We start from the raw sequence: 24707 nt of genomic DNA, 5'->3' as shown, positions 1-24707 counted from the left end.
AAATTAACCATTAAGAATTTTAAGGCGATTCTTTCGCGAGTACCATACAAACTTCCTAATCCACTTTACATAATTGTTTCATAGTCTAATTAGTCATTTAAGAACCTTAACCAAGGTTTTAAAGTAAGGCGAGAGGTAATGGTTCGGTCGCGAAACGCCGTTACTTAAAACGGTCGTTTGTCCTAAACCGTACATCGGATTCAAGAGAACCACATATCAAAACGAAGCTCGTAACATGAACTATCTAATCATGGCAATGGTCAAAACCTAACAGTGAGTTCACGGGTCCTGATGTTAAGAACAGAACAGTTAAGGAAAATCGGGCATTATGACGTTTATGTTTACGCGATTTCCAATTTAATTAACACTCTAAATTATCATCAATTCACTCACAACTACCAATACAACAATATTCAACCATCATACTACAAACTCAGTCCCCAACTCCAAATTTTACCAATTTATCCAACCAATCAAAGACCCAATATTCAAAACCAATACAAATCCACCAAAACTACTTATAATCAAAGATCAAGCCTTAATACTAACAATGCTTCAATAAAACTTAATGGAATCATAAAATCAAAGCTAGGGTTTGAAGTTGATACCTTCCTTGGTAGGTGTTAAGTTTCTAGGAAGCCTTAGGGAGCCTTAATCTAACCTCCTACAAGCTTGATCTTTCCAAAGAAATCAAGAACACAAAGTTAGGTTTTGAAGTTTCTAAAAGTCAGATTGAAAGAACTGTCAAAACAAGGGTCTTACCATGCTTATTTGGAGGAGACTTGTGAACAAGAGTTGTAGGCCATCTCAATACCTTTCCAAAGAGATATAGAACATACTATTTGAGTGAGTATTGAAGGAGATATGGTGGTTTGAAGTTGCTGCTCTGGTTTTGGCCGAGAGCTTTTGTTCTTGGAAAGCAAAAGTCAACTTCTAATTTGTGTTTTGTTTTACCTTGGATTGGTTTTTTTGTTTTGTTTTGATTAATTAACCTTTTAACCATGGTAAATTTTGTGTGGTTTATAATCAACCAACACTTCCTTCCCTTTTTGGTCATGCTTATGTCATCTGCTTATGTCATCTTGTTACACTTGTCTTCCTCTTGTTGGTGTGATGACATCATCGTCCATTAACCTCTTTGATTAACCCCTAATTACTTGGCTAATGACCGCTGATCTGTTAGACGGTTCGCTTAACTTTCGTTCTCGTTTATTGTTTGAGGGATCATACCCGGGATCTTATTACTTGGGTTCCCCTAAACCTTTCTCAATATTTTTTATTCCTTTTATGATCATCTCTTATAATCCTTGAATTAAATCCTTTTAATTATGTTACCTTATACTCAATTCTTTCGGTATCTGGTGGATTTTCGGGAAAAATCAAAGTGTTCGAATTTGGATTCTGACGATCTTTACATACACTTATTTACTTTACGGAATACTAATACGATCTTAGAATTTCCATAACAGTACTCCTATATAGCGTGGTCTGATAATTTTTCTTAATCAATATCATCAGCAAAAGTTACTATTCATCCGTGTTTCAAAAATTCCAAAAATTGGGGTTATTACAAAAGTAATGATTACAAGCCTGTTCCTAATGCTCCTAGAAAAACATGTCATAACTATGTAAATTCTAACCATCTGGCTTCTTTTTGCAGGAAAAATAAGAACATAAACTCCTTACCTTCAAAGTCAGGAGTTAAGAGTCAATCTGTTAGATATAAGCCACAAAATCCTTGTTTTTATTGTGGTAGTTTATGGCATTCCATTTATACTTGTAAGGAATATCATAGTTTGTACAATGATTATTATCAAATAAAACCTTCTTTAAAGAAAGTTAGCATTGTTCCTTCTAGTGAAAGTTCTGATACAAAGTCTGATAGTGTAAATGCTGATAAGAAAAATGTTAACATAAACTCTGATGCTAAATCCGCTGCAAATGTTAACAAACTTAATAAGGCCAAAGGATCCAAGCAAGTCTGGGTACTTAAAACTAATCATTAATGGTCTTTGTGATTGCAGGGCAATAGGAAAAACATCCTAGTTCTGGACAGTGGATGTTAAGGACATATGACTGGAAATAAAGCCCTGCTATCCGACTTTGTGGAGAAAGCTGGCCCAAGTGTTTCTTATGGAGATGGAAACATTGGAAAAACCTTGGGATATGGCAATATCTATCTTGGCAATGTCATCATTGAAAAAGTAGCTCTGGTCTCAGGACTTAAACACAATCTGCTCAGTGTTAGTCAAATCTGTGACAGAGTTTATCATGTGGATTTCTTTGAAGAACACTGTGAAGTTGTAAGCAAATCTACATGCAAAGTTGTTCTGAAAGGATACGGGCATGGTAACATTTATGAAGCCAAGCTTTCAACAAGTTCTGATGGTTCTGCAATCTGTCTGTTAAGTAGAGCATCAACTGAAGAAAGCTGGAATTGGCACAAGAAACTCTCTCATTTAAATTTCAACAATATAAATGAAGTAGTCAAGAAAGATCTTGTGAGAGGACTGCCAAAATCAGTATTTGCTCCTGATGGCCTTTGTGATTCATGTCAGAAGGCTAAATAAAGAAAATCTTCATTCAAGAGCAAGACTGAATCATCAATTCTTGAGCCTTATCACCTACTACATGTTGATCTATTTGGTCCAGTGAATGTCATGTCTATTGCAAAGAAGAAATATGCTATGGTCATAGTGGATGAGTTCACCAGATACACATGGGTGTATTTCTTGCACACAAAAAGTGAAACTGCATCTATTTTGATTGATCGTATCAAGCAACTGGATAAATTGGTCAAAGATTCTGTGAAGATTATAAGAAGTGATAATGACACTGAGTTCAAGAATTTGATCATGGAAGAGTTCTGCAAAGACCATGGAATAAAGCAGGAATTTTCTACTCCTGGAACTCCACAACAAAATGGAGTTGTTGAAAGAAAGAATAGAACTTTTATTGAAGCTGCACGAACTATGCTTGATGAAGCAAAGCTACCAACCTATTTTTGGGCCGAAGTTGTGCAGAATGCTTGTTTCACTCAGAATGCAACACTCATTAACAAGCATGGAAAGACACCATATGAGATGGTGAAGAAAAAGAAGCCAAATATGAAGTATTTTCATGTATTTGGATGCAAGTGTTTTGTTTTTAAGACTCATCCTGAACAGCTATCCAAATTTGATCTAAAAGCTGATGAAGGAATAAGGCAAGTGCTGAAAGCAGTTCTGAAGCTGCTGAATTAAAGGTACCTCAAACTACTTATGCCTTTCATACTGATGATATTAATGAGTTGAGAAGATATCTTAAAACCATGTTCATTAGCTATAGAGATCAAACTTTAACATGTGAAAAATTAACTTCTGAAAATCTTGCTTGTAAAAAGAGGAATGATTATTTAGAAAAGGAGTTAGTCATGTTCCATCAAACTCAGAAAGATAGAGATGATGCTTTCTATGTTAGGGATGAAGTACTTAAAATGAATGAATCTCTAAAAGATGAGTTAGAAAAGGAAAGAGAGATTATCAGGACTTGGACTAACTCTGGCAGAACAACTCAGAATTTGTTAAGTAGTGAAAACTGGAAAGAGGGCTTAGGTAAGCCAAAGCATACTATCCCGAGTGCAGCCAACTTGGGTTATGACAAGCCCACCACAGGCCCCCAAAAGATCATGATTTGTTGGGGCAAGTAGTAGTAATACTTTGTCTTATAAACTAAACAGAGTTCCCAAATCTTCTCTATGTGGGACTGAGGTGTAACAAATGGTATCAAAACTACTTGCGAAAAGTGTTGAATTCGTTTATGTGTTTACTAGTTTTATGATTCATAAACATGTATGCATTATATGATATTTTGATGTTGATAGAAGATATTTATATATATGTATGTATATATTTTAAATATCTGATATTCATATGAGTTGTATAATCTTATGATGACTATATAATCTATATATATACGGATATATACATGATTTATTTTTGTTCTTATGATATGAATCGTATTTAATATGATTCTGAATCGAATTCAGCAGATTTATTAAAATCTGGGTCTGGTGTCCTATTTTCGCGAACGGGTACCTTTTCGGAAAGGAAAACGTGCATCTAAACAAAATAAATGGCCAAAGCCATCATCGCCTCGTCTGTAAGGCATTTGACGTCGTTTAGGACCTGTAATCTGTGATTTACTATTATCATATTAAATTTCAAATTTTCTGATTTTTTTTAGATTTTGTGTTTTTGGTTAGATCATGCTAGGTATGATATGTTAAGATCAGATTATGTGTTTTGACATGTTCTTATGTGTTAATTAAGCATGGTGGCTGGTGATAGATTATGACCTTAGGTTAATGATTTTGATTTTTTAAATACGTCTTGCATGTCATTTGATCTTGTAATTTTTAAATCTCGAATGTAACTCGAGTTTTTCTTATAAGTTCATTAGATTAGTTTTTGTTTTATTAAGGGAATGTATATGAAGACTTAAAGATCAAAAAAGGGTAGTCTTAAATAGTCCATCCAAGAAAGTAATACATAGAGGGGACAACTCAAGAAAGAAGACATGTAAAAGTTAGTTTATATTTACTTTACCACATTTGATTGACCTAGATCTTTATTATTAGCTTGATTAAGATCATATAGAATGAAACCATAACAAATCACGTTTATTTTATTGCACTTTACATATATATGCTCATATGATGAATGTATGTGCAGAGTGGTTTAAAGATGCATATTTGATTAGATTAAGGATGTATGTATTAGATACCACACACATTCCATGCTTTCTAAACAAGATAAAATCTATAACGACTCAAGATTTTAAAATGAATACACGATTATGAGATTCTCTTGTTTATGAAACACAAAATAAAATACTAATTTTCTTTATTTTCGATAGAAGGTGATTTTGTCAAAAACGGGTTCATTAAACTTATAAGGTCGTGGGTTTTAAGCGAGGCCGTTGTGACTCCCTCACTACCTAGAAATCAACTATTGACAAATATTTATTTGAAGTATTTTATTCCAGGAAAAATTAGGAATCTCTTATGATGGGATCATGATCATTTTAATATTAACAAAACCCAAAAATTATATTAAGTTGATCAGATGTCTTCCAATGTGTCCAATGCGTTAACCCTAGATCGATGTTCGACGAAGCGGAGTACTCCCATCTATCGTGGGAGATGTGATGAAGTATATTGATACTTTTTATGTGACGCCCTCAAACCCGTGGTATTGATTTAGCGCTCAGAGCATAATTATTAAATAACATAATTAATATAATAATTAATCCCGAGACTCATAACATGATCTATACATGATAAGGTATGAAATAAGACTATAACTACCAAGCAGGAGTTTAAAATTACATAACCAACTTTATCATTATTACAATTTACAATTCCGAGTTGGAAATGCCAGATAACCCATGTTAGATATATTTGATAATGTCATGTCTAATATGATTTGTGTTTAGTTTTTCAGATCTTACTTAAACAGGATAAATCAGTACTTAACTAGAAATCAGCACTTATACTAAAGTCAGAACTTAAGTTGTCATAACTTAAGTTATCAGGAGATATTTATCATAAGATAATATCAGGACTTAAGGAGACTTTCAGGTAAGGAAGGCGGCTGATTGAAAGGAAAGAAGATCAAGACAAACGCAAGAAGAGATATGCATGAAGAAGGAATTCTATGAAGAATAGAATACTTGGAAGAAAAGATATCTGATTGATATTTTTAGGAAGCAGAATTATATTCCATATCAATTAGCGATTATCTTATAACTGTGTAGTATATAAACACATACATAGGGTTTACAGTAAATGTGTTATCATTATCGAGAATAATATTCGTTGTAACCCTAGCAGCTCTCGTGATATTTGTTCATCACTGAGAGAGGACATTTCCATATTGTAACAGAGTTGATTATATTGAATAAAGTCTGTTTTCTGTTACTTGAGTTCTTTAATTCGATTTGATTATGATAAACACTGTATTCAACTCCATTCTACAGTGTGTGTGACCTAACAAGTGGTATCAGAGCAGATCTGTTAACACACAAACAGTTTAAGATCCAAAAACAATCATGTCTGAAGAAGAAACTCCAACCAAGCCCACCAAAACTGAAGAACCTCCAAAGACTCAAATCCATAGTCGATATGAGACTATTAGAGTTCCCATACTGAAACCATCTGAATATTTCATATGGAAGGTAAGGATGTCTATATTTCTGGAAGCTACTGATCTAGAATACCTTGACAGAATCAATGAAGGGCCACAAAAGCCAACCAAACTCTCTATTGTAGTTGCAAGTCAACCAGCAAAGTCTGTACCAAAGGAGAAGAGTGATTATACTGATGAAGATATCTCATCAATTGCTAAGGATGCTAAGGTACGACACTTGCTGTATAGTGCTATTGATAATGCAATGTCAAATAGGGTAATCAACTGCAAGACTGCAAAGGAGATATGGGATGCTTTGGAGATAAGATGCCAGGGAACCGAATCAATTAAGAAGAACAAGAAGACTATACCTACTCAAGATTATGAACACTTTGACTCAAAGCCTGATGAGTCATTAACTGGTTTATATGACAGATTTGTCAAACTCTTGAATGATTTGTCACTAGTTGACAAGGAATATGATCTTGAGAATTCAAATCTTAAATTCCTGTTAGCACTTCCTGAAAGATGGGATTTGAAGGCCACCACTATAAGAGACAACTATAATCTTGAAGAAACAACTCTTGATGAAATTTATGGGATGCTCAAGACTCATGAACTTGAGATAGAACAAATAAGCAAGAGGAAATGAGGAAAGTCAAGGATAGTTGCTCTTAAGGCTGAGGAGGAATCTCCCAATGCAGCTACCTCAGGGAAAGGCAAAGGAAAAGCTCTCATCACAAAGTCTGATACTGAGTCATCAAGTTCTGATAGTGATGATGACTCAGAAACTGAAAGCTTGCCTGGGATGGATGTTGATGAAGAGATGATGAAGTTGTGTGCTCTTATGGTGAAAGGAATCACAAGGATTGCATACAGAAAATTCAGGAAGGGAAAGAAATTTTTCAGGAAAGGTGCAAGTTCTGATAAGAAGAGTTTCATAAAATCTGAAGGCAAAGGAGGAAAGTGTGACAAAGGAGATTACACAAATGTCAAATGCTACAACTGTGGTGAGAAAGGCCATATATCTCCTGATTGCAAGAAAGTGAAGAGTAACAAAGGCAAGGCTCTTGTCACAAAGAAGAAAAGGTGGACAGACACTTCAGATTCTGAAAGTGAGGAGAACTATGCTTTGATGGCAAATGCTGATAGCAGTTCCGATGCTGCTGAGTTAAAGGTACCTCAAACTACTTATGCCTTTCATACTGATAATATTAATGAGTTGAGAAGATATCTTAAAACCATGTTCATTAGTTATAGAGATCAAACTTTAACATGTGAAAGATTAACTTCTGAAAATCTTGCATGTAAAAAGAGGAATGATTATTTAGAAAAAGAGTTAGTCATGTTCCATCAAACTCAGAAAGATAGAGATGATGCTTTCTATGTTAGAGATAAAGTACTTAAAATGAATGAATCTCTAAAAACTGAGTTAGAAAAGGAAAGAGAGATTATAAGAAATTGGACTAACTCTGGCAGAACAACTCAGAATTTGTTAAGTAGTGGAAACTGGAAATAGGGCTTATGTTATGGAGATGATAAGAATGATAAAAGAACTGTAGAAATTGAGCCTATAGTTGTTAAAAAAAAGCCAAAGGTAAAACCTGTTAAGTTTGTAGCTGTAAAGTCTGATACTGATAAATCAGAAGTTAAAGAGAAATTAACTTCTGACAAACCAAAACAGGGTAAGCCAGCTGAAGTAAAGATAGGCTTAATGACAAAGAAGCAGCTTAAGCATAAGCTGAAAGATGTTAAGAATGTAAAAAAGGTAAAGTCACCTAGGAAAAATAGGAATGTAAATGAAGGTGTGAATAAAAGTAATGATTACAAGCCTGTTCCTAATGCTCCTAGAAAAACATGTCATAACTGTGGAAATTCTAACCATCTTGCTCCTTTTTGCAGGAAAAATAAGAACATAAACTCCTTACCTTCAAAGTCGGGGGTTAAGAGTCAGTCTGTTAGATATAAGCCACAAAATCCTTGTTTTTATTGTGGTAGTTTATGGCATTCCATTTATACTTGTAAGGAATATCATAGTTTGTACTATGATTATTATCAAATAAAACCTTCTTTAAAGAAAGTTAGCCTTGTTCCTTCTAGTGTAAGTTCTGATACAAAGTCTGATAGTGTAAATGCTGATAAGAAAAATGTTAACATAAACTCTGATGCTAAATCCGCTGCAAATGTTAACAAACTTAATAAGGCCAAAGGATCCGAGCAAGTCTGGCTCCTTAAAACTAATTATTAATGGTCTTTGTGATTGCAGGGCAACAGGAAAAACATCCTAGTTCTGGACTGTGGATGTTCAAGACATATGACTGGAAATAAAACCCTGCTATCAGACTTTGTGGAGAAAGCTGGCCCAAGTGTTTCTTATGGAGATGGCAACATTGGAAAAACCTTGGGATATGGCAATATCAATCTGGGGAATGTCATCATTGAAGAAGTAGCTCTGGTCTCAGGACTTAAACATAATTTGCTGAGTGTTAGTCAAATATGTGACAGAGGTTATCATGTGGATTTCTTTGAAGAACACTGTGAAGTTGTAAGCAAATCTACAGGCAAAGCTGTTCTGAAAGGATACGGGCATGGTAACATTTATGAAGCCAAGCTTTCAACAAGTTCTGATGGTTCTGCAATCTGTCTGTTAAGTAGAGCATCAACTGAAGAAAGCTAGAATTGGCACAAGAAACTCTCTCATTTAAATTTCAACAATATAAATGAACTAGTCAAGAAAGATCTTGTGAGAGGACTGCCAAAATCAGTATTTGCTCCTGATGGCCTTTGTGATTCATGTCAGAAGGCTAAACAAAGGAAATCTTCATTCAAGAGCAAGACTGAATCATCAATTCTTGAACCTTATCACCTACTACATGTTGATCTATTTGGTCCAGTGAATGTCATGTCTATTGCAAAGAAAAAATATGATATGGTCATAGTGGATGAGTTCACCAGATACACATGGGTGTATTTCTTGCACACAAAAAGTGAAACTGCATCTATTTTGATTGATCACGTTAAGCAACTGGATAAATTGGTCAAAGATTCTGTGAATATTATAAGAAGTGATAATGGCACCGAGTTCAAGAATTTGATCATGGAAGAGTTCTGCAAAGACCATAGAATAAAGCATGAATTTTCTGCTCCTGGAACTCCACAACAAAATGGAGTTGTTAAAAGAAAGAATAGAACTCTTATTGAAGCTGCACGAACTATGCTTGATGAAGCAAAGCTACCAACCTATTTTTGGGCTGAAGCTGTGCAGACTGCTTGTTTTACTCAAAATGCAACACTCATTAACAAGCATGGAAAGACACCATATGAGATGGTAAAGAAAAAGAAGCCAAATCTGAAGTATTTTCATGTATTTGGATGCAAGTGTTTTGTTCTTAAGACTCATCATGAACAACTATCCAAATTTGATTTAAAAGCTGATGAAGGAATTTTTGTTGGATATCCACTTTCCACAAAAGCCTTCAGAGTCTACAATTTAAGAACAAGGGTTGTCATGGAATCTATCAATGTCTCTTTCGATGATAAGAAGATTACTGGATTTGAAGATTTCAATGATCATGATCAACTGAGATTTGAAAATGAAGATTTAAATTCTGATAATGTAAATCCTGACAGTCTAAATCCTGACAGTCTAAATCCTGACAGTCTAAATCCTGATACTGCAAACTCTGATAGATTAAACTCTGATATTATTGAAATTGTGGTTACTATGCCAAAGGAAGATGCATCGGTGTAGGGGGATCATACTGAAGATACAACCACATTTCAAGAAGCATCAGAACCTACAACTGGCTCTTCAAGTTCTGATTCATCAAGTTCTGATGAGCCAAGTTCTGATAAGTCTGGAAACTCAAATTCTGAAGGATCCAACTCAGAGAGCATAATTTCAGGGGGAGCATCAGAAAATGTTGATGAAGACCGCATGGATCATGGGGGAGCATCCAGTTCTAGAGAAAACCTTCCATCTGCAAGGAAGTGGACTAAATCACATACACCTGACTTAATTATTGGAAATCCTAATGCAGGTGTGAGAATTAGAACAACTACATCAAATGAATGTCTTTATAATTGTTTTCTTTCTCAGACTGAACCAAAGAAAGTGGAAGAAGCTCTTCAAGATGCTGATTGGGTACAAGCAATGCAGGAAGAGTTAAAATGAATTTGAAAGAAACAAAGTCTGGACCCTAGTGCCAAGACCAAAGAACAGATTTGTTGTTGGTACAAAGTGGGTGTTCAGAAACAAAACTGATAGTGATGGCATAATTATAAGGAATAAAGCAAGGCTGGTTACAAAAGGATATTCTCAACAGGAGGGAATTAATTATGATGAAACATTTGCACCAGTTGCTAGATTGGAAGCCATAAGGATATTTTTGACTTATGCTGCTCACAAAAAGTTTACTGTCTTTTAAATGGATGTGAAAAGTGCTTTTCTCAATGGAGAATTGGAAGAGGAAGTATATGTTGAACAACCTCCAGGCTTTGTAGATCCCAAACTTCCAAATCATGTCTCCAGGCTTGATAAAGCACTTTATGGCCTTAAGCAAGCTCCAAGAGCATGGTATGAGACTTTAGCTCAGTTTTTTCTAGAAAGTGGATTTAACAGAGGAACTATTGACAAAACACTGTTCTACCTCAACCATGGAAAGGACTTACTTTTGGTGCAAATATATGTTGATGATATCATTTTTGGTTCTACAAATGACAGACTTTGCAAGAAGTTTGCCAAACTGATGCAGTCAAGATATCAAATGAGTATGATGGGGGAACTTAGCTATTTTCTGGGCCTTCAAGTCAAGCAGAATGAAGAAGGCACTTTTATTTGTCAATCCAAGTACACCAGAAATTTGCTGAAGAAATTTGGAATGCAAGATTGTTCAAGTGCATCCACTCCCAGGGCCACTGCAACAAAATTGGATAAGGATACTGGTACATCAGTAGATATTACTGATTACAGAGGTATGATTGGCTCATTACTCTATCTAACTACAAGTAGACCTGATATCATGTATGCTACCTGTCTTTGTGCAAGATTTCAAGCAGATCCAAGAGAACCTCACTTAACAACTATAGAAAAGAATTTTCAAGTACCTTAAGGGTATAACTGATCTGGGATTGTGGTATCTTAGAGAATCAGACTTTAAGCTAATAGGTTACTCAGATGCAGATTTTGCAGGATGCAAAATTGATAGGAAAAGCACAAGTGGAAGCTGCCAAATTCTTGGAGGCAGATTAGTTTCTTGGTTTATCAAGAAACAAAAGTCAATTTCTACATCAACTGCAGAAGCAGAGTACATTGCTGCAGGAAGCTATTGTGCACAGATTCTTTGGATGAAGAATCAGTTACTGGATTATGGGTTAACATATTTTAAAATCCCTATTTACTGTGATAATCAAAGTGCTATTGCTATGACAGGTAATCCAGTTCAACACTCCATGACAAAGCACATCAGCATTAGGTACCACTTCATAAGGGAACATGTGGATGAAGGTACAGTGGAATTACACTTTGTTCCAACAGATCAACTAGCAGATATCTTCACAAAACCACTGTGTGAAGCTACTTTTACAAGTTTGGTAAATGAACTTGGAATGGTTTCAGGTTTTTTCTCTAAATCTGCTTAGTTATTGTTCTGATACATCAGATTTTATGATCAGTATTTACAGATATTACTATCTTTGTGTATTCTGTGCTTAATCTGAAAATTGCTGAAGTACTGGTTGTTGTCTGATGTGAATTTCTAAACTCTGATAGTGATATGAATATTTTTGTGATTATTCAATCCAATGAGGATAATTGTGCTAGATGCTGACCTAGCAGTCTTCAATATACTAAAGTCCCATATTTGAAGTAATTGTTTATGTGGAAATATTTTAACACAAGCAAATTCTGATATTGAGCTTAGTTAAGTTTACTTTGTGTATCTTATTACTAAGTCAAAAACTAGAATAGTGCTTCTTATCTGTTAAGTTCTGATGTTAGTAAATCTGATGGATGTACTAAGTGCTGATAAACCTCACTTATCAAAAGAAAAAGGAAAAGAAAAAGGGAATAAAAATCAGGTACTCCTTTGAGATCTAGAGTAAAAATGTGGAAGGGAAGACCCAAGTGCATTGCTGGTATTAAGTAATATGCATCAGAAAAGCAAAATAAATATTTTTCTTGGTGACTTTTCACAGTCTATGATTACTGGAGAAATACTCTGATAATAGCATAAATTCTGATAAGCAGTCGTAACTCACTTACACTGAGAAGCTTCTGTAAAATGGAATTTCAAAAGATGCATAAAATGAGCACAAAACAGTTGAGGTGGACTCATGCATGAACTCATTCTAAAGTAGACCTAAGAATACTAACATATTTTGAGCAAAGTTCTTAGTTATACCTTATTTCTAAGATGTACTGAAGTGAATCAGACTTTAATCTTTATCTGATATTTAGCTTAATGCACACACGTACACTCCATATGAATGATGAAAATTACTGTGGTGATAAATGTGGTTTTAGATGAACAGGTTAAGTGTCACTTGTATAAATTCTTAGGACAAGTAATGATGGAAATTATGATGATTAAATTCTGAAGAAATGAAATCAGAATTTACGTGACGAATTACAGGAATAGACATTAACTTTTCGAGTTAAGGATCCATATTCTGATGACTGTTAAGTTCTGATAAAAATCAAGTTCTGATGCTGACGTGGCAGTATTTGTTTACTTGGTTTATTTTTGGTCATTACCTCATTGGTCATATTTTTACAGAATATTGGTAAAGCAGTAATAATCATTTATTTAGTGGGAACAATTTTTTCTTAAATTTTAAAAAAAAAATTGAACGTCCTTGATTAATGGGATTACTTGGTTAGTGGAACAGTTTTTTTTCTTGAAAACTGTATGTAAGTAATGATTACTGAATACCCGTGTCCATTAACTATCTTTTACCGCTGCATGTCTGACAGGTGTCACAACGACTATTTTTTTACCATGTATAAGTAAAAGAGAGAAAAGATTGTAAAATCTTTTATTCACTTTCATACTCTATCTCTCTCTTTTTACTCTTATTCTCACTCACAACTACTGACGATTTATCATACATACATTTTATCAAACACCTTACAGGAAACCTAATTTCTCACTTATTTCTCATGGCACCCAAGGATTTGATTATAGATGGAGCCAAGTTTGTACTTAACAACTATGCTGCAATCTTGAACAAGGCTGAAGCTCCATCTGATTTGCACTTTGTGCAAGATTTTCTAGCAAATAGTGAGATTGGGTATGCTTTGACCCAACCCCAAGCCATTTCAAGCCAACAAGTTCTGACGTTCTGGCGGACTGGGCATTTTGATAATGGTGGTGCTATTGGTACTCCAAGCATCGTTTTTGAAGTAAATGATGTTGAGCATGTGGTTACTCCTGGAGCAGTTCGTAAAGCTCTCCACTTACCAGAAGGCTGTACTTTTTCAACAGTGGAGGAACCTGTTCTACAACAGCTCATGGCCAGTTTGGGTTATGAGGGCAGTTTGGGAAAGCTTGGACAATTGAAAAGAGCAAAAATCAGGAATGAATGAAGCTTTTTCTTCGATTGTATCACTAAGGCATTCGCCAATAAGTGCTCCAACTTTGATGTCATTCCAATTGTGCTAGGTTTCATAGGGGATAGGATGACAAAAGATAGGAATGTAGTGTACTTTGCTAGATTCTGTCAGCTTATATATAATTTCTGTTGTGCTGATGAACCCCAACCTACCACTGATTTAATTCCACCCTTTAAGCTTGCAAAACGGGCTTTTAATGATTTGTTAAATGCTGACAATAAGAAACAAGTGGTTAGACCCTTACAAATACCTCAGTCTGTAAAACAGATCCTGGTAAATGCTGATCCTCAAACCTACACATCTGTTTTCCCTGATGTTCAAACCCTCCAGCACATCCCAGCCACCACAATAACCATCAGAACATACAACACCTACACCTCAAACTTCTCAACCTCAACCTACTCAACCCTCCATCAGAACATATTTCAAACCATCACAGACATCTCAACCTTCACCATCAGCACATCCTGTGAGGCCTTCATCTTCCAAACCTAAGAGGACAAAGACCGTACCTCAGATACAATAGAAGAGAAGGAGGATTGTTCTGAGAGATGAGTCAGACAGTGAGGAACAGGTTCCAGTATCAGAACCTGTTGTTGAAGAAGCTGAGAAGATTTCCTCTCAGAAGGATGTTAAAACTGGGAGTTATAAGCTTCTCAAAAGACTTAGAAGGATGTATTCTGATGAAACTCCCAATGTCTCTCCACCTTCAAAGAGACATAAAAAGCAAAGAGCCAGGAGGCCTGTCAGTGTATCATCACATTCTGAAGAAACTCTGGAAGAAGGAGCTAAGGAAGGGGGTCAAGAATCTCTGATCCCAACAGAACCAATTGTTGTTGATTTTCTTCCTTCAGCACACCCAGAACCTACTCAAGACAGACTGCCTACTCCTCCTGTGTCTCCTGTAAATGAACCAGTACATACTGAAGACCCAGGCACAAGTGCTGAGATTGATATTCATAACCTGATTGTGCCTGAGGTTTTATACTTAAAAGCTCCACCAACTCAAATCACTCCACCAATAAAACCACTTTTTGATGCTGATTTTAATCCAGAATTGCCTACAACACCTTCTCTGCATCTAGATACTGAAGAGCAGATTTTATGTGAGCATCAGAATATGGTTGTTGATCAGAACTTAGTTGGAGATCAGCACTTAGAGGATGATGTTGAAGCCTCAATAGCCTCTCATACTATTATTTTATCAGAGGAAGCTGCTGATGCTGATTCTATAAGTTCTGATGCTGCTAATGATGAAGTTACTGGTGAAGCTGCTGCTACAAATGTAGATGCTGATACAGCTGGTCCATCAGGACATGCACCTCAACAAACTGTTCATAAAGCTGAGATAGTTAAGAAGTTTGTTACAGGGGAAACACCAGTACCTTGGAGTGAAACTCCTAGAGGACAGGAGTGGACTTAGGAGTGGAACGCAGTTAGTTTTGTTCCTTCTGAAAAGATTCTTGATAAAAGATGATTTTAAGACACAGCTGAGAGTTACTGCATTGAGTACAAGGCACCTTCAAGGTCAACACTCAATAACTCATGATAAGGTGAATAAAATTCAAGAAAACTTGATCCAGCAAGATATGAATCTGAAACTTGAAAAGAAAAGGTTTTTCCAACCTACCTTTGACAGAATTGCCTACATTGAGAAAAACCAAGAGAAGCAACAGTCTCAGATTGATGAAATTTTGAAGAATCAAGCTTCTCATCAAAATCAACTCAATGAGATCCAATCCTCAGTGGAATTGCTTGTCTCTCTTCTATTATCTGCTGATGCCAAAAAGGGGGAGAAAGTAATTAAGTCCAAATGCAAACCTATCAAGACACTGAAGGGAAAGGATGATGGAAAAGATGATCCGGGAAACTCTAGAATGGGTGGAGGTCATGGTCAAGGTAAAGGTCTTTCATCAAGTAAAGCTGGAACTACAAGTCAAAGAACAAGTTCTGATACTGGGAGAAGAATAACTTCTGATACTGGTAAAAGGATAAGTTCTGATGAACATCTGGAACTTGATGAGGAGATTTCAAGCAGTTATTTCTGAAAGAAAATCCAGGAATGGACTTTGAGAGTCTAAAAGAAGAAGAAGCTAGACTTAAGTTAGAAAAATCCAACTCCAAATCTGAAGCTTCTGTTGTTAAAAAGAAAATTCCTAAGGCTAAAGGCATTGTGATAAAAGAAAGGAAAAATCCTGAGGCAACTAAGGCCAAATTACAAATGGAGATAGATCCAAGGACCATGGTCAAAGAGAAAGTTGGTGAACCTTTAAAGGTTTGTGTGCCTCCTATGGATGAAGAAATATCTGTTGAATATGCTAATCCTAATCTGATTTCAAAGAAGATTTCTCAAACAACCTCTGACATGGCTCAAGTTGTTCAGAGTCAAGATATAGTAAGTTCTGATATGACAATGAAGCAAGCAACCTCTGACATAGCTCAAGTTGGCTTGATATCAGAAGATAAGTTAAAGGAAACCTCTGACATTGCTCATGTTAAATCCTCAAGGTTACTCCTACCAGGATTCACGAAAGCCAAACAAACTCAATCTTTGAAGACTGCAACAAGTGGTTTTGAAGCAAGAGTGGTTACAGGAAAGGAAGCAAGAGATAAATCTGGATTGGGTAGTGCTGATGAAAGAAGAGTGCATAACACAACCAATGATCCAACTTCCTTAAGTGAACCAGGTGTTGGAGCAACTCCTGAAAGATTGAATCAACTTGAATCTGTATAGATGGTTTACCATACCTTCTTGAAAGAACACATCTTGTTATATTTCATGACAGATGGAAGGGTTTACCATACAAGGGAGAATGCTATACCACTGAAGTATTTTGAAAAACTAGAACATGTTCTATTCTTACTTCAAATGAAGAACAGATTAACCGAAAGTGCTGCAAATTATTTGAAGACTCAAATTCAGAGACAGAAGAAGCTTTATTCTGTAAAGTCTGACATCACATACTGTCCCAGGTACAGAGATCACAAGGGTGATATTGTTGAGATGGAGCCTAACTCTGCTAAGATTATAACTACCTTTCTGGGTTTTAAGGCTGTAGAATTCAATCTTGAGTCTGACAAGACATATTTGATCAGACTGGATCAGGACATAAGGAAAGCCAGAATAAATGATCTCAGGGCTGCTATCTTTCAAATCGGTAAAGATACAGTTGAATTGAAGAATGCTAAAAGGAGGATGATTGATGAACTTAAATATGCTGAGAGATGTTTGTTAAAGAACTATCTCAGAACAACTCCTGATATCAAAGAGATCAGTAATTGAAGCCAAGTCAAGATCTACAACTGCTCAAATTCTGATGTGTATACAGACTGAAGCTGTTATCAGAAGTTAAAGTTGGTAAAGCTTTAAGGACTGTAAGTTGTAGTTATCTAGTCAAATTATCATGCATTTGTACTTAATGTTTTTGACATCATCAAATATCTGTTAAACTTTTATATTATGCTAATTTACAAGTTGGGGGAGATTGTTAGATATATTTGATAATGTCATGTCTAATATGATTTGTGTTTAGTTTTTCAGATCTTACTTAAACAGGATAAATCAGTACTTAACTGGATATCAGCACTTATACTGAAGTCAGAACTTAAGTTGTTAGAACTTAAGTTATTAGAAGATATTTATCAGAAGATAATATCAGGACTTAAGGAGACTTTCAGATAAGGAAGGCGGCTGATTGAAAGGAAAGAAGATCAAGACAAACGTAAGAAGAGATATGCATGAAGAAGGAATTCTATGAAGAATAGAATACTTGGAAGAAAAGATATTTGATTAATATATTTTAGGAAGCAGAATTATATTCCATATCAATTAGCGATTATCTTGTAACTGTGTAGTATATAAACACAGACATAGGGTTTACACTAAATGTGTTATCATTATCAAGAATAATATCCGTTGTAACCCTAGCAGCTCTCGTGATATTTGTTCATCACTGAGAGAGGACAGTTCCATATTGTAACAGAGTTTATTATATTGAATAAAGTCTGTTTTTTGTTACTTGAGTTCTTTAATTCGATTTGATTGTGATAAACACTGTACCCAACCCCCTTCTACAGTGTGTGTGACCAAACAACCCAAAAGTATCTGGAACCAAATTATGCATAACCAAAAGTCAAAATGATCCTCCCACTGGCCATCTACCTGTGCTGGGATATCAAACCTAACAGTCTGCAAAGGTCCACTAAAAACACTCTTACGCGTTGTGCATCTAAGAATCGCCATCTTCTCGCTTAATTCCGAGGATTAGATCAAAATGAGCCACAAAGCTCAACAAGTAACTAGAATTAACAATAACATTTAAACTTGGCAGTAAAAGTCTAACTAAACATTTCAACTCAATCTTAGTGTAATTCAGGGTTTAAATTGAGGGTTCCGAGGAGGGTAATACTCAGGATTCCACAATTTAATTATTTCAACAAAACTTTCTTTTCAAAACATTCCTTTTCTTTTCATTCAAAACTTTCAGAATCTATTTTCCTTATGAATATAAACAGTGATATTGCACAAATATCACTTTTGAAAACAATATCAATACTTTTCTATTGGAGTGTATATCAACTTTCATAAATAAATAATACGTTTGATCGGCCCGTACTGACCTCCATCTAGTTATTAAAGGTACCTAAGGCACTATCTGGCCTTTAAATATATTTCGGTCCATCTACGGATTCAATAACACACTGGTCCATCTCTGACTCTATACACTTGGATGGACCATTGTTACAAGGCCACTTACGCCTCCAATCTTTAGGATTTCAATGAAAACCTTTATATTGGAAAAATCATTTCACTTTTTGAAACTAAATTCATTTAAAAATATTTACCGACCTTTGAAATCATTCAGACTATTTCAAGTCAAAAATCATTCTTATTTTCATTTGAAGGTATAAGAGTCTAACAAGAATCACATGGGAATTCACTTATTAGGGTACGCACAAAGAATGAACATAAATATTAATAGTATGAAAGGTAGACAAGCTCAAGTGTACAATCACTGGTTACCAAAGATGTGAGGTAGTATTAATGTAAAGCTATCACTTGAACAAGATTTTCAATAAGGCAAAGGTATTCAATCAGCATAGGTATTGTTAAGGCACAAGTTATCAATGAACGTGATGTCAACAGGGTAAAAGTATCAACATAACTTAAAGGCTATCAAGGGTGCAATGTTTAGGTTATAATTAAAGGTTGACAAGAATCTAAAGTCAATCAAGGTAAGCATGGTAAAGGTATAACATTAACAAAATCATACTATCATTTAATCCACCTTTTTATTTCAAAATCACAACCATTATCATTATAAGAAGGGCAGAGTTACTTGTCTCAAAAGTTTTCCCTCCTAACCTGAATCGGGGTTCTGTCACATATAATTTCCTTTCCTTTCATAGTTCGCGCTTCCTCGCTTCCGAAAAATACAATCAACAAACCAACCCTAATTAGGGACTCTAATTATTAAAACCCTTATAATCAAATAACGTCCCCTGACGTCTAATCCTTCTCCCTTTCGTACCAAATAACATACGTATGAATATACACATGTACTTATATTTATCTTGCCGCACACATACATGTAATCACATTGTCACGTTCATATATAATCATACCTATTGTGTACTTATACTCAATATTCATCTATTTCAATTCACTGCCTATCAAGTAGTCTTGCAAGTATACCTCAATTACACATAACATATAATCTCAATCAATAACATACTCATATTCATATACTTATCATAACAGCCTTTAAACAGTCACTATTATTATTCATAAATGTTTACGTCTTTTATTTATTAGATGATTACATTTCTCCCAAATATTTGACATGATGTATTCATATATACATACTACCCGAATTTTGACATCACCAGGAAATTTTATAATCAAATCTACTTTTTGAATCAGTCATTCGTATAACTATATACCCGAAGTTCAGATTCACACCGACCTGACAGATAATTACACAATTCAAATCATTTCAAGTAATCAAAATCCAAAAAGCTAGAATTCTAATATGCATCATCTTATTCTTTTTTAATCTCGACAACTATTCATATAAAAAAATATGTCGAATTTAACTAAAAAAATTTGAATCGAAATTCTAAAATTTTCACATCAAACTTTTCGAGATTCAATATCATATAATGCGAAATTATGAAACAAGTTTATATAGATTATTAGTAAAAATCGAACTAATTAAACAAATTCAAAATTAAAAATTTTGAATTAACAAATATGCATGAACCGAATTTTGCAAGATAAACCATTAAACATAAATAAATTTATAAAATAATTTTAAAATACCAAAACCTTAAAATAAATACAACCTTTATTTTTAAAAAGTCTTTAGGACTATTCCAGAGATAATAAAGCACGTTTCATAACTTGGACATATTCTGATTATTTTATAAAAAAAAATTAAATATCAAATAATCCTCATTTCTTGTAAGATAAATCATTTAAAATATTTAAAAATTCTCCAATCACAATGTTCTCATTTAAACTTTATTTATAAGTACTTTTCATAATTACCAATAAATCGATAATTCAAATAATAATTCAACTCCACATACTCTTAATCAATTAATCATGTAAACACATAAAACTATTTTTATCTCACATTCCCAAATACTTCACATAAATCCTTTTTACTATTCATAATATCAATTCCACTTTTTATTTTAATCAGCCTTTACGGGTCACATCCCATCTGACGACCCGGCTGATACTTTAACTTAGTTATTAACCAAATTTCATTACTTTAGTCTTATATTGACTCATCAAACTGGAATAATATATTTTTAAATATTCCCTTACTAATTCACATAATTCGCACATACTCTACACAATTTATAATTATTCACATAATATAAGTTATGAAAATCCCAGTCATTTCATTCTACCCACCTTTATAAAGAATTCTGTTCCTAGAATCTCACCTAAGTAAATAGATGGGGATACTTTTCAAGTATTTCACTTTTAAGTTCCCAAGTAGATTTTTCAACTTTAGGATTTCTCCAGAACACTCTAACCAGTAGCATTATTTTTTTTCTAAGCGTCTTCACTTTCCGATCTAATATCAGAACTAGCTGTTCGACATAAGACAGATCTTCTTGAATCTCTACCGATTCAATTTCTATCACATGATACGTATCAGAATTGTATTTCTTAAGCATAGAGACATGAAAAACATTATAGAGGTGCTGCATTTGTGGTGGTAACACCAATTCATATGCCACTTTTCTAATTCGTTTGAGTATCTCGAACGGTCCAATATATCTAGGATTTAATTTCCCTTTATTTCTGAATCTGGATACACCCTTCCATGGTATTACTTTTAATAGTACTTTTTCTCCATGTTCAAATTCCATATCCTTACAATTCTGGTTTGCGTACTTTTCCTGTCAATTCTGGGCCGCTGTTAATCTTTTCCGAATTAATTCTACATTTTCCTTTGTTTGGTATACCAAATCTGGTCCCAACAGTTTACGTTCACCAACTTTGTCCCAATATATAGGAGATCTGCATTTTCTTCCATACAACGCTTCAAATGATGGCATGCCAATACTTGCATGATAATTGTTGTTGTATTAGAATTCTATCGATGGTAAGTATTCATCCCAGTTTCCTTTAAAATTCAATGCATAAACTCTTAACATCTCTTCAATTGTTTGAATAGTTCTTTCTCTTTGCCCGTCAGTCTGTGGATGATAAGCAGTATTCATGTTCAATTTAGTGCCCCAATGATCATGAAATTGTCGCTAAAATCTTGAATTAAATATAGGATCTCTATCTGACACAATAGAAACTGGTATTTCATGTAGCACCACAATTTCATTCAAATATAACTTAACCAGATTTTACAATGTGAATCTTTCCTTAGTTGGCAAAAAATGTGTAGACTTAGTCAGTTGATCAATAATTGCCCAAATTGCATCGTCCCATCTTTGTCTTTGGTAGTCCAACCACAAAATTCATTGCAATGTGCTCCCATTTTCATTCGGGAATATCCAGTGATTGAAGTAACCTACTGAGTCGTTGATGTTCCGCTTTCACTCGCTGACAAGTATAACACTTACTTATCCACTACCCAATTTCTTTCTTCAAATTTGGCCACAAGAACTTTTTCTTTAAATCTTGGTACATTTTCATACTCCCTTGATGGATTCAAAATCTTGAATTGTGCGCTTCGTGTAAAATTTTATGTTTCATCTCTACAACGTTCAGAATCCAAATAAGTGAACAAAATCTATATAAGCCTTTATCATCTTTTTAAACTTTGCTTTCTTCACCTGTTAAATTTATCCCTTTCAAGCTTCATTTATTATTCCTGACATCGATGAATCTTTTCTTGTATTCCTGAATGAAATGTCATTGCGTACATCAAACTATCTGTTGAATCATGTACTCGTACCTCGATTTCCATTCTCTCGAATTCTTTTACTAGTTCTGTAGACATGGCCAAAAGGTTCAATCTTTCTTTGCGACCTAAAGCATCTGCCACAACATTCAGTTTTCCATGGTGATAATTTATAGTACAGTCGTAATGCTTGATTAGTTCCAATCATATCCTTTGCCTCATATTCAATTATTTTTGACTAAAGATATACTTTAGGCTCTTATGATCCGTATAGATTTCACACGTTTCTCCGTAGAGATAATATCTCCAAATCTTGAGTGCAAACACAATCGCTTCCAGTTCAAAATCATGCGTCAGATATTTTTTCTTATGGGGTTTCAACTAACGAGAAGCATAAACAATTACCTTTCCATGTTGCATCAACACACATCCTAATCCTTTATAGAAGCATCACTATAGATCACAAATTCACCATTTTCGTCGGGTAAAACCAACACTGGTGCAGAAATTAACCTCTTCTTTAATTCCTGAAACCTTTCCTCACACTATTCTGTCCATACGAATTTCTCATTCTTTCTTGTCAACTTGGTCAATGGAACAGCTATCTTAGAAACATCTTGTACAAATCGTCGATAGTAACCAGTCAATCCCGGAAAAATTCTTACTTCAGTTGGAGTTTTTGGCCTTTCCCAATTCATCACCGCTTCAATTTTTACGGGGTCCACTTTAATGCCTTCACTACTAACTACAAGCCCAAAAAACTGAACATCCTTTAACCAAAATTCGCACTTTGAAAACTTCGCATATAACTTTTCCTTTCGTAGTATCTCTAACGATATCCTTAGATGTTCAGCATGCTCCACTTCTGATTTGGAGTAAACCAAATTATCACCATTAAACACGATCATAATTTTATCCAAATACTTCCTAAAATCTCCATTCATCAAATGCATAAAAGCTACAGGCGCATTCTTCAATCCAAACACCATCACTAAAAATTCATAATGCCCATATCTTCGGCCCTAATCTTTAGCTGGTGATAACCAGATCTTAATTCGATCTCGAGAAACACGACGCACCTTTCAATTGATGAAACAAGTCATCAATTTATGGTAGAGGATAGTTATTCTTAATAGTCAGCTTGTTGAGTTCATGATAATTAATGCATAATCTCCTACTCCTATCTTTCTTCTTTACAAATAGAACCGGCGTGCCCCATGGATATAAACTAGGTCGAATAACTCCTTCATCGAGTAATTTCTCCAATTATGTTGGTAACTCCTTCCTCTCAACAGGTGCCATGCGATATGGAGCTTTTGAAACTGGTTCCGTTCCTGGAGCCAAATCAATAGTGACTTCAACCTCTCAAACTGGAGGTAGTCCAGGTAATTCATCAGGAAAAACATCAGAAAATTCATTAATAACAAGAATTTCTTCAATTTTAGGCGATTTCTTACCATTATCCACTACATGAGCTAGATAAGTCTCACATCCTTGTCTTAATAATTTCTTAGCTTGAATTATAGATAAAAACTTCTTATCTTGTTTTCTTCCTTGAAATACGACTTCCTTACCATCTTTGGTTCTTAATCTTACTTTATTCCCTTTACACTCATTTTGCTCATCATGTTCCGCTAACCAATCCGTTCCTAAGATAATATCGAATTCTCCTAACTTGAAAGATATCAGGTCAGCTAAAAAATGATTATTTCCTATTTCGATATCGCAAATAGGACATTGTTATTGATTATAATTTGATCCTGATTCGCTACTTCAATAACCATATTTTTTCCTAAAGGACATATATCACATTTTAATTATTCACAAAATGTTTAGATATAAAAGATCTAGTAGCTCCAGTATCTATTAACACTTTTGCTTCTAAAGAATTCACTGAAAGCGTACCTTCCACCACATCCAAGTCCTGAATAGCATCTTTCATTGTCATGTTAAAGGTTCTGGCCTTTGGTTGAATCTGAGGAGTTGGTGGGGGTGGTCCTGCAATCCTTCAACCATTAGCCTTCTACACTAATTCCTTACAATTCTTGGCTATGTGTCCAGATTTTCCGCACTTAAAACATGTCATTCACAGCCTTCCTGACGCACTTGGACACTCAGTTGAATAGTGACCCTTCTGATTACACCTAAAATATGTAATATTAAGTTTGTTACCTTTTCCAGGGTACTTCTTTCCACAGATCTTACAATCTTGAATCTGAAGTCTGTTGTCCCTGACTGGCTGATTCGGCTTCACAAAATGCTTCCCTTGATTACTATTTCCATATCTGAATTTCTGACCCAAATTACCTTTCCCAAACTTGCCTCGAAACTGGGAACTTCCTTGTTCCTGACCTTATCCGATTCTTCTATTTTTTATTTTCTTCCCTTCTCTATCCTTCCTAGTGGCCTCGCTCTCTCCTTCTACTATTAATGCCTTTTGAACAACTGCGGCATACGTTTTCAACTCAAAAACTACAACCATACTACGAATTGATGACTTTAGCCCTTGTTGAAATCTCTTGGATTTCTTCACCTCATATTCAATATATT

At 34.8% G+C, this 24707-nt stretch overlaps 1 protein-coding gene across 1 annotated transcript; it reads right to left on the bottom strand.

Moving 5' to 3' along the window:
- Positions 1–23522: 23522 nt before the first annotated feature.
- On the bottom strand, positions 23523–24105 carry LOC141719159 (uncharacterized). The gene is made up of 2 exons (XM_074521540.1): positions 24063–24105; positions 23523–23869 (listed from the first exon to the last, which is right to left on the bottom strand). The coding sequence occupies exons 1-2, from the start codon at positions 24103–24105 to the stop codon at positions 23523–23525; spliced, it is 390 nt and encodes a 129-aa protein (XP_074377641.1).
- Between the last annotated feature and the right edge of the window lie 602 nt (positions 24106–24707).

Source organism: Apium graveolens, chromosome 4 (genome assembly GCF_009905375.1).
Source record: "Apium graveolens cultivar Ventura chromosome 4, ASM990537v1, whole genome shotgun sequence".
NCBI lineage: Eukaryota > Viridiplantae > Streptophyta > Magnoliopsida > Apiales > Apiaceae > Apium > Apium graveolens.
Note: the sequence above shows the minus strand (reverse complement) of the source record. Positions and strands in the feature narration are given on the sequence as shown.